The sequence below is a fragment of the Euphorbia lathyris genome, chromosome 3 (assembly GCF_963576675.1).
Source record: "Euphorbia lathyris chromosome 3, ddEupLath1.1, whole genome shotgun sequence".
Lineage (NCBI taxonomy): Eukaryota > Viridiplantae > Streptophyta > Magnoliopsida > Malpighiales > Euphorbiaceae > Euphorbia > Euphorbia lathyris.
The window spans coordinates 110,891,327-110,903,408 of record NC_088912.1 but is presented as its reverse complement, the minus strand read 5'-3'; the positions used below and the strand labels follow the sequence as shown (position 1 = coordinate 110,903,408).

The window sequence follows — 12,082 nt, the reverse complement described above, 5'->3', positions numbered from 1 at the left end:
AGAAAATTGTAACTCTAATCAAGGAATGAGATAAATTAGTGGAAAAAGAACCAACAACAAATTTAAAGAATAAGAAACAAGATTAATATAATTAATTAACAAATCAAAACATGTGAACATGATTTTTAAATTTCAATACACAAGTTCCATCCTATCCGAGCCCATTTAGAGAACGTGTGCACTTTGTCATCGTGCAACAACAGTCGATAAGAACCAAATTATCTTCATAATTTTCCACATTGTTCATTAAGAACTTCAACGACAGAAACTACTAAACTCACTCTAGATTAATATTTGATAGTATTAAGCATATCATGGTAAATTTTATATATATATATAATATTATAAATTTGAACCCAATCTTACAATTGGATGAATGAGTCATAATTCATGAATCTGGATTTGATAACTATGTTTTGTTTAAGGTGTTCTTAAAAAATATAACACTAAGATAGATAATTATTTTCAATTTTTCAATTCTTTAAGTGCCAATTCACAAGAGGATTTTACATTAGGTATCTGAAATTGATATTAATACAAGCATGCATAAACTACTTTTGTTTAGGCTTTCATTGTTTTTTATGTAGCAAGGGTAAATAATTTTTACATTATCTCATTGTATTTTGAAAGAAAATAGTAAGTTATGGTTGAGAGAAATTGATGAGAGCGATAGAGGATGACAGAAAATAAGGTAAATTGTACAAGGGTAAAAGTGTATTTTCAAATAGAGATAAAGCAATGGTTGTCACTTAATTCTTTTGTTAAGTTCTTACAACACAATATTAAAACTCATTAAAAATTCATATTTGATTAGGCTAAGTTTACCTTCATCCTAGCCCATGTGGATTTAGCTCATGATTGAGCTAAAACATGTAAGCATCGTAGAAATAGAATTAGGGAACTCATGCTCAAATATACTAAAATTGAAATCTTAGAAATGGAAGAAGATAAAGATGAAAGAAAATAAGAACGTCAATATAATAGTACTTGAGTACACAAGGTGAATGCAAACCAAAGTCTAGCTTTGCAAGGTCTAAACTATGGATTAGTTTAACCTTTGCGACACTAAAAGAGAAGTAGAACTGAAATAAAGAAAATAATTTCTAAGAAGCAGTGAAACTGAAAGGTAAAGTGAATGAAAATAAGCTACAAACGATGTAAAAATGGTGTCAGGAGCTAACTAGCAATAAGGTCCCTATTTATAGGAGTTTTGGGTCACATATTTACATAAAAACCACCTAAATTGTCTCTATAGTCTTTAATGTTGTTGCCTTACCTTGCCATATTTGATTTGGAATTGACCAAGGAAGGTTTTGGAGTGTTTTTAGGCAGATTTATATCTCCATAACCTTCAAGGATGTTTCTTTTTCTTGCCATAATTGATTTAGAATTTAGTAAGGAAGGTTTTGGGGTTTAGCTAGATTTGATTTCTTCCTTCTAATTTTGGAATCGCAGCTCATCAAGTAATAAGGTAAAATACAATGAAAACTAAGTACAAAACGCTCATAAAATACTAAAAAATAACATAAAACAATGACTTAAAGAAAATTGCATCGTACGAATTCAAATTGCATTGTACCAACTTGTTTCTGCCTGCACTTTATAAATGCTCAGTTTCGATTTACTATGACCATTGACCATGACCATTGAAGAAACGTTAGGAGAAAAGGAATTTAATTATATAAAAAAACAATTAAATCCGAATTATTAAAAATAAACAATAAATATTATTATTTTTTCAATAAAAAATATAGAGTCCACACACCAACCCAACCCGACGTGGATTGAAGACTAAGGTTGGGTTTTTTTCATAAATTCAAAAGCGGACCAAGTAACAATAACAATTGCCCATCAATATGTCTTCTGGATGAAGAATACCGGATGCAATTGTTGTTAACAAAACAATGTTTATATTAGGTTTTCATTTCTTTTATTCTAATTTCTGATTAGTTAATTTTTATATTTTATATTATTTTTAAAAATCAATATAAAAAAACTAGAAAAAATAACAATATGACTAATAATATCAGAGTTACAATGGGTGTTCAAAAACCGAACCGGACCGAAATAACCGACCGAACCGAAGCATTTCGGTTTTTTGGTTCGGCTTTTCGATCTATTAGGTTCGGTTTTGGTTTTATTTTTTATAACAATTCGGTAAATTCGGTCGGTTCGGTTTTTAAATCAAAATTATCGAATTGACCGAACCGATCGAACTAAGTTAAATTTAATTAGAAACTATATTTATTAATTATTAGTTAGTATAATTTAATTGTATCTGATTATAAGTTAGCTTTAGATTTAATATATAATAAATTAAATGGTTGAAATTATTATATAGTATAATATTCTGAACCCTGAGACTATACACATACAATAGTTTCCAGAATTCATTTAATTTAATATAAATTATAATTTATATTGTGGATTACTAAATCTAGCCACCATTTCCCACCCCTAGCCCGTGAAAAGATGAAATTGCCCTTTCAACAAATTCACTCATGTTCTCAAATTTTCAAATCCTCTCAAAAACACAAAAAACACAAAACTCTCCAAAATCTAATCCGGACTAATTTGGTAAAGAAAAAACATGGGAAATGACTAATGATATATAATTTTGTTCAAAAATATGTTTTATTTACGATTGTTATAAATAAAATCGAATGATTTTTTAAAAATCAAATTTTCGGTATCGGGGCATGTGAAGAATATGCCTCCACCATAGGTGGGGTGTATGAACATCACGCCCCACCATAGGTGGAGGCATATGAACAATCGTAAGCCTCTTCAAAAATAACTGCAGATATAAGCCGTATAACAAATTAAGAGAAGGAATCCATATATTAATGTCACTGCAAGACATTTGCTCCATCCTCTAGTTAGAAACCAGACGAAAGCAAAAAACAATAAGAAAATAGATACATGAGCAATTCCCACTGGATTTTATAGAAAACATAATCTATACGATAGTATAGCATCAACACATTCTGCGCATTTCATGTGTTATACATAATTTGGTTATAAAATTCAGAGTATATACATGGTCAACTAATGAAAGCAATAAATTTGAAGAATTTTAAATTAATATTTTCTTTTAACTCCTTGAAGTTGTTAACTCTGCTTATTAGCCCAGCCTTAGGGAGGAAAGCCTGCAATCCTTGCTAAATCCAACTCCCAAAATCTGCTTTTGACACTCTATGCAAAAACATGAACACAATCAAATCAATCACACAAACCTCAATCCTTGTAAGAAGTCTCCCAGTATTCCACTTTATACATAACACCATGTAAAAAGCCAAAAACAATTTCAGCACTCATTTTCAATTTTGAAAAACTAAGTCCAATCTGACTGCTGAAACCTAAAACACTATTCCACCTCTTCCATGTACTTACAAACTTAGGAAGAGAAAACAAGAAGAAAACCTTAAAATTAAAGCAGCTAAGACAAATAATGAGCACGAATTAAGAGGGGAAACCTCATTTTTCAACTAATAAACACCAAACAAAGATTAAATCGAATCTAATCAAAATAAAAGTTTAAATGTATGTAGAATCAATAAGCAAAATAGCTCAAGAATAAGAAAGAAAAAGAAGAGACGTTTAAAGTTTTTACAAATTGGATACTGTGATTAGGTTCTCGAGACTCCATGTGGATATGTTTTTGCTTGGACTTAACATTCTGTGACTTCCTTCTCTTAACCTGCAATCAATAGAACATATTCGCAGAAAACACAAACATACATGGAGAACGATTACAAAAATGGAAGAAAGAAAGAAACCTTAGCAGTGAGACCGAACTGAGGCAGGAGGTGAGCGGCCAAGAGAGGAGAATGACGTTCATAGAGAGCGGCCAAGAGAGGAAATTGACGTTCATGGAGAGTGGCGAAGAGAGGAGAAAACATCAGTCATTATGTTTGACGGAAGAAGAACAGCAGCCATGGGGTTAGGGTAATGACCCTTAATTTGGGGGGAACAAAAAGAAAAGAGGGAGAGAACCAAAAGTTTGGGAGGGAAATGAAAATTCATGGGGGGAAAATTTAGGGCATTAAAAGCAAAAGAAATTAATAAGTGATTAACTTGTTATTACTATAATTAATAAGTATTTAATTTTTTTATTAGAATTTATAAGGGGTTTTAATTTAAATATTAAAATAGAAAATAAAGGGGTTTTACTTTAGAATGAATTAATAAGGGGTTTTTTTTGGTAAAAGTAAATCAAAAATGGTTTTTGCTTATTATTAAATAATAATAGAATTTGTGCTTATTAAAAGTATTTTTTATAAGTGAATTTTAGACCCTTATTAAATTTTTCTTACTATTACTCCTTTTTCTTGTAGTGTGAGAATCCAAATAAATGACTATTTCTTAATTTTGTGTGGTTCAATATAAAATTAGAATGTTATTCCCTTTGAAGTGGTTTAGTTCTTTAATGATTGGAAGAGAATTAATATAATATTCGTTAAAAATAATTTATCAAATAATAATAATAACTTCAATTAAAAATAATATCTTGGTTTTATTATGCATATCCAAATTCCAAAGCCTTTTGGAACATTTGCTGATATCACAGTAGTATTTTGCCGCATCTTTCAATGCATATTTGTATCCATAACTTGTACATTTCTGTCTCACATGCTAGCAAACCAATAAAAGCTTGTGGCACATACATTTTATTTTAGAAAAATATTGAGTTTGTGCATATTTGTATCCATAACTTGTACAGTTTATGCATGCTAAACCGAGTTTGAATTTCTGGCATAAATGAATTGTTACGGGAGGGCTTAATATAATGAAAAAAAATAATTAATCAAAGACTTAGTATATCCATTTAAAAAATAGAGACTTAATGTATTTAAAAATAATTAATCAACAGTTTAATTTATAATGACTTAATGAATAAAAAATAAATTGATCACGACTCAAACATGCAATTTAACCACAGAACTTCGCGGATAACTATAACATGACTTCATTGATTAACTTTTACACATTATATAGATGTAAAAAAATAGTTCATAGATATGCATGCTTGTGAAATGATGGACTTCTTGAAGAGGATGTTTTAAAGAGCATATTTTAAAGAATTTTAATTCTTCAACTTTTTAGTTTTGATGTAATTTATGCATTGTCTGGTGATTAAAAGAAAGTTAATGTTTACACTTGAGAGAAAGCTAAAAAAATAAAAAATATTATTTCATAGTAAATGTGATACTAAAAAATTTTAATTCTTGAAAAAATTCATTTTGAGGTTGTTAATAAATTTTTTAAATCAACCCTTACACAATATAATGCAATAAAAGCTAATAATATTAATCAGACAAAATAAAATATGATTAACTATTAATAGGATTCACTCGCAAACACAAATTGAACATCTCATATTTTGACATGTCATTTTTATAGAGATAGTAAAATTACACGTGATTTACGAAAACATTACAAAAATCCAATATAATATTATTAATGGGTTAAAATTTGTTAAATAGATTTAGAATCAAATTTTTGGAAGATGGTGTTAATTTACTTCCTAATACAAAAATAACATTGAAATTTTAAAATTGTCCTTATATATTTTTAAATTTCTATCACTAAAAGAGTTTATACATGAAAGAAAACAAGATGCTAAATATAATTTCTATCACTAAAAGATTTTGAATTGGGTTAAGTGAATTTAATTTTTTTGCAACCAAAATGAAGCTACCCACTCAAGCTTATCTATGGGTATGATTGTTAGAAAACATGGAAGCCAAATCTAGTCCAAGTGAAAATATTGGTTATCTATGGGTTTGATTGTTAGAAAACATGGAAGCCAAATCCAGTCCAAGTGAAAATAGACTACAAAAAAAAACGATTATTGGGGACAATTAAAATTGTCCCCAAAAATAAGAAAAATTGTCCCCTTTGCTTTTGGAGACAATTTTAATTGTCCCTTGGTTTCGTCCCCTATGCGAGCGTACCCTATTCTATAGGAGACAAAAATATGATATCGTCCTCATTTTTTGGGACGATTGTCGTCCCTAAGAATAAGGACAAATGTCGTCCTCATTTTGAGGGACGGTTATCATCCCTCTTTCTAGGCACGATTATCGTCCCCATACAAAGGAGACAAATTTTGTCTCTATCTTTGGAGGACTATTTTTTGTCTTCAAAGAAATGGACAATTGTCGTCTCCATATAAACGAGACAACTTTTGTCCCTATTCTTACGGGATGATTTTTTGTCTACAAATTAAATGACAATTGTCGTCCCCATGCAAAGGAGACAATATCGATCCTTAAATATTCTGTCCAAAATTTTGTCAAACCATAAAATGAAATAAATATGCAATTTGGATTGAAGAGAGCTCCTATAAAATGTCGCAGAAACTTATGTTGAAATTATAGCATTCATCCTTAATTAGGAAATACAAATGTTTTAGAAAGAGACGAAACTGTCTTAAAGTATCTACATCCTGAAATTCCATACCGCAGCGTTTAATTGCAACAGATTTGCTAATGCCTATAATGGTAGGATCAACACTCGCAGAGAAAGTTATGCATGACTAAAACAAGTGTTCTATTGAAAATAAAAGCAGAAACAAAACATAAAACTTAAAAGCATGAATATCAGGGATGCACAACAGAATAAACAAAAGAGAAACAAACAACACATGAGTTTACATACCTATGATTTTGAACGGCTGCTGCTGCAAAGAAGGAGCCAACTGCAAAACAACCTGCTACAACAACCAGGTTACCCAGAGCTGCATAGAGAAGAGAAAATTAACTGTTATGAAATGTATGTTTACCTTGGATTTCCAAAGCCTACAATCAGCATACAACAATTAAACATCAAATTAACAAAGGAATCACAATTCCAATGTACGCATAATGTGTATATAAAATTGGAGGTTAAGGTCTGGTCAAACTATCAAGACAGATGACAAAATTGAAGTTTAAAACAAGCCCTGGCAATTGTAAGTTAAGGCAATATCAGGACACAAAATTGGAAGAGAAGATGAATGGCGTTTTAATTTCGATTCAAGCATATATTTCAGAATTATAGAAAAAATAACCAACCTTGAATCTTGTGAAAGTTTAGCTGGTAGATATAATTTACAACTCAAAACCTGCAATTGCACATTTCTATAAGCGTTTCTGTTATCAAATAGCCAAGTACTATATAATGCAATACAAGAGCATCATCGAAATCTAGTATACCTGACTCCAGCTACCAGGAGCTGCACATAAATCAACAACATGCTTTGCCACTGAAAATCAAGTCACGATCAAACAACAAAGGTGAAAAAAAGCACTATGTGAACATTTTCAATTCATCACCATGTTAGACAAAAATGAATTGAGTTTCAGACAGAGAATGCACCTTCAAATATGTTGAATTCTTCATGGATGAATCTAGAAAACCCCAAATGCTATTGCAACAACCAAAATCCCCAAGTTGTTGAGACCTACCCTAGTACCAGCAACTCAATCAAAATACAGACACAAACAAACACCACTAGAACAATCAAACAAAAAAATAATCAAATTCGAAAGATGAGAGCATCATCGACCATTGAAAAATCAGAAAAATTGGCCTATAGGTAATAACTATCCAAGTTGGCCTTATAAAAGGTTTGTAACATAAAGCATGATTTGGTTAGTTAAGTCTCAAATTGAGAGAAAGAAAAGAAAAACAATGAATAAGAGATTTGGAGCAGCCTACCGGGGATGGTGTTGTGTTGTTGTCATTCTCGCGGGTGCCTCCATTGTTCACAACCTTGTAATGAAATTCAGTTGTTATTTTCGTCTGTAGTTTCCATGCCTATGAAATGTTTGATAAATTGTATAAATGACATGAATTTTGGAGATGCTACCTCAAGAGAAGCAAACTGAATCTTCTCTGCAATCTCACAATTCATATTATTAATATAAGCAACATGCACAACGGATAAAATTGAGTGTCTTCATTCTAATACAAAATGTGAGATTGATCACGCGGATCTCCTCATGAGCATGGATGAGCAGAGATATGGTGCAGAACGTTCCTGAATAATAGTGAACGAGATCACAGGTAAGATGTTAATGGTCCATGTTAGAGAGATACTACTTGGCTTTGCAAATAACAAATGTGTACAGCCGTGGTTCTAGGACTGCAGTTAATGCAAAGAGAAACTATAAACATAAAAGCTTCTACTGAAGAATGTGATTTGAACATCATATTTCACGTGATTATATATTGAATAGGACCAAATCAATATTACTGCTCTAGGATATTTAATAGGACCAAATCATTGACAAAACTTCAATTAGAGTGTGATAGACAGTAAAGAAACATCAGCATCCATAAATTTCTGCATTAGAGAAACAAGCATACCTTAATCGAGACTGATACGAAGTAGAAAGTAATGAAGCTAAGACATTTTCCGGAACATGAGTCATTACAAAGACCTGCACACATATAGCATGGAAATTGACAAACTTTAGAATAACTAACTTATGTAATTAAAAACCTGAAAAAATAAGAGGTGAGGCTGTTAATGTGGCCAATAAGTTGGTACAGATCTAGCTACTTACGGGTTTTAAGCATGACCAGAAGATCTCGAAGTAACATGTTTACAATAACATGTCTGAACCAAATATCAGGCAAGTCAACATAAACAACAATTGAGGGGAATTAAAATGACAGCAAAACAAGAACATTGGTTTACAAAATGGTAGATCAATGTATATTCTTCTCACCATTTTGTAACATCTCATCTATATATTTCTGTAACATGAAGCAAATAATGACCAACAAGGAAGTGATCAACAGAAACCATGTTGCCTTTCTTCCCTTTCTTTACAAGAACACTTAATCTCTTCAATCGGGAGACCAAAACCTAAGGAAATAGAATAGTTGCATCTAATTTTTTTTATCCTTAATTCTCTCAAAACAAAACAATTAACCATTAGCTCTAGATTATTGCATTGAACAAGCAAATGCAAAAAAAATAGAGAAAGCAATTTACCTGCCCAAAAGAAAGACCTCATATGAATCAAAAGGCAAAACTTGTTCATAGTTGTTCGGTGGCAAGAAAGACCTATCACGTCCTGCATCATGAAAACCATCTGCAAGATAATAGAGGTGCTCAAGTGTAAATCCCTTAGAGTTGTTGATATGATCCAATAAAAGGAGTGTTTAAAAAGCATACCATCTAATGTTATGAAATTAGTCCAATTAAACTAAGAAAATAAAGTGAAATGGCTATGAAGTAAAAATAAACTTTCAGACTAACCTATTTTCCAATTTAAACAATCTCCCAAGTTATACAGCTAATAAGCAGAAGAATCGAAAGAAGAAAAATAAGAATATTGCACCTCACGATCCTGATTTCCCTGCACATTTCAAACTTGGAGTTCACATAATATAATTAAATATATTCAAGGTCTAGTTTCTGCTAGCATAGATAAAAAGAAAATTCAAATATTGTTTTTTAACTTTTCCCTTTGGTATACTAAGTGCCAACCATAATACAAATCCACTAATGTAAGCACCTCCCTTAACAATATTCATATAGCTCCAAAAAGTAATCCTATTATAATTTAAAGGGATAAGGTACCAAAATAGGTCTATGATTTTTGAGGAAGTATCAATTTAGGCTTAAGGTATAAAATAGCACCAATATAGGCTTAACGTTTGAAAAAGGTACCCATTTAGGCCTCGATAACAGAGTAATATCAATGACGTGTCTCATTCCGTTATCAAGGCCTAAATTGGTACCTTTTTTAAAACGTTAAGTCTATATTGGTGCTATTTTGGTACCTTATCCCAAAATAAATTGATGCATTTCAATTGGTAAAGACATCATCAAATTGCATTTTGAATATTCCAACTGAAAAAAAACTATTATGATTCAGAACTCCTAAAGAGACAGCACATATGTTTATACTTATTGATATTATATTTTTCTAACTAAAATTGCAACATATGCCTGCATCAGAGATTATCTAATTCATTAGAACCAACTTAACTTAGAGTATATTAGAGACAACATTGTTCAAATTGACATTCCAAAATCCAAACCCTGCACTAGTATACAACTATAGGTCTATCTAACCACAGCTAAACCCAAGCTAACAAATGAGTCGCCTGATTCACTTACCTGGAACGAAATATGATTATCTTTCAGATTAATTTCACCTTTCTTTGGTAGGTTCTCTGGATCTTCGACTGCAACAAGTGTATTCCAATTCCGTACCCAAACAACCTATACAACAAACCACGATCAAGATTTTTTTCCATTTTTATTTGAAAAAAACCAGATAGATATATAGAAAATTTTCTTGAAATTACCAAGCTCCATCGAAATCAAAAGATCCAGGCCTCCTTATCGGGGGGAAAATCCAAGAACATTCTGGTAAAAAATCAATGGATTCCTCAACCGATCTGCACACCAGAGATATATGGTTCAACGACTTCAGATGAAGGGGGTTTCCCATATTCTCCTTCATTCTCTTCTCCAAACACCGCCAATTATTAACAATCGCTCAGGATTTTGTTTCCAGGTCTATAGAAATCGACAACATAAATTTTGAGAAAATAATCGAGGAGGAACAGATGGGCAAAAAGAAATTAAACAACTCATATCATTGACGGCAAGGAAATTACGGAACTCAGTATGACCGACGTAACCTTGCTGTTGAACTTGTCGATTGCTTACCCTTGCCCTCGAACTTGTGGATTGCTTTAGGATTCATCGATCAGGCTTTAGGGAAATAAAAGGGAGAGAAGGCAATACAAATGTATAAAAGAGAAGAGCGAGAAAGGATAAGCGGTGGCGCTGGTTGTAGATGGAGACGTGTGAGTCGGCTGACAGGGAGGGAGGCTGAGGGGAGAAGATGGAGAACAAAATCAATCCAATTTTGTCCTTTTAATGTTAATAAATTTATATATATTAATTCTATTAATTAAACTTGTCCTCCATTTTAGATTAAAGAACCATATAAGACAAATTGTATTTTTAGTCCTTAATTCTAGTTTTGAAATTCACACAGAGGACAATTATATTTATTGTCTTATATGGTTCTTTAATCTAAAATGGGGGACAAGTTTAATTAATAGAATTAATATATATAAATTTATTAACATTAAAAGGACAAAATCAATTAAGGACTAAAAATACAATTTGTCTCAAATCATTTGTACCCAAAACTTATTATTTTTGTAGTGATATTGGTTTGGGTTCAAGGGATCAAATCTCCTCTGACCCAAGTTGCTAAATATAAAACTCAAATTCTGTATACTTGCAATTCATGGTTTTATATCAGATCCTCTAAGATTTTCAGTGTTTGTATATATATATCCCTCTAATTGGATATCTTAATGCAATACACTTATCCAGTATGATTTTATCAACAATAGGAGCTATGATGCTCATTCTTCTTCATGCTCTAACTGTGCAAGTTTCTAATGCAAATCCTTCTCTACAATTGCCTCAAGTTTACCGTCATTCTTTCAATCAAGTTCCTGGCGGACCAGATCCAATTCATCACCGACCCGAACTCATTACAGCTGATCATCAACAGTCAACCCGAGTTTATGGTCATTCTTTTAGAGAAGTTCCTGGCGGACCAGACCCAATTCATCACCCAACCCAACTCATTACCGATGATCATCAACAGTCATCCCGAGTTTATGGTCATTCTTTTAGACTATCTCCTGGTGGACCAGACCCAATTCATCACCCATCCCAACTCATTACTGCTGATCATGAACAGTCAAGCCGATTTTATGGTCATTCTTTTAGACTATCTCCTGGTGGACCTGACCCAATTCATCACAGCCGTCATTCTTTCAGAAGAACCCCTGGAAGACCAAACCCAATTCATAACCCCGGACCTGGAGAACCACCCCAACTCCCGACAAACAGTCATTCTTTGAGAGAAACTCATGGGGGACAAAACCCAATTCATAACCCTGGACCTGGATCACCACCTGAACATATCTCGACTGAACATCAATATTAATAAGATGTTATCTTGTTTAATTATGGGAAGTTCTATAATGAAAATTATCAATATAGATCCAATAATAGTTTTAGTAAAATATATATGACTCTTCA

General features: G+C 31.9%; 1 protein-coding gene across 22 annotated transcripts; it reads right to left on the bottom strand.

Annotated features, from left to right (window-relative positions):
• Positions 1–2,922: 2,922 nt before the first annotated feature.
• Positions 2,923–10,881, bottom strand: LOC136224660 (uncharacterized). Of its 22 annotated transcripts, none has more exons than XM_066013057.1 (15): positions 10,630–10,881; positions 10,315–10,528; positions 10,124–10,228; positions 9,257–9,356; positions 8,721–9,089; positions 8,556–8,608; positions 8,356–8,429; positions 7,856–8,026; positions 7,705–7,758; positions 7,363–7,452; positions 7,200–7,249; positions 7,059–7,124; positions 6,788–6,803; positions 6,664–6,715; positions 2,923–3,195 (listed from the first exon to the last, which is right to left on the bottom strand). In XM_066013057.1, the coding sequence occupies exons 8-15, from the start codon at positions 7,898–7,900 to the stop codon at positions 3,125–3,127; spliced, it is 444 nt and encodes a 147-aa protein (XP_065869129.1). In that variant the 5' UTR covers positions 7,901–8,026; positions 8,356–8,429; positions 8,556–8,608; positions 8,721–9,089; positions 9,257–9,356; positions 10,124–10,228; positions 10,315–10,528; positions 10,630–10,881; the 3' UTR covers positions 2,923–3,124. The 22 variants fall into 22 exon arrangements, 17 of the variants coding, with proteins under 17 accessions (XP_065869129.1, XP_065869132.1, XP_065869128.1 ...); XM_066013060.1 differs by having other exon boundaries at positions 8,990–9,089; XR_010686543.1 differs by adding exons at positions 3,614–3,700; positions 3,780–3,797 and having other exon boundaries at positions 3,111–3,195; positions 8,356–9,089.
• Positions 10,882–12,082: the final 1,201 nt, after the last annotated feature.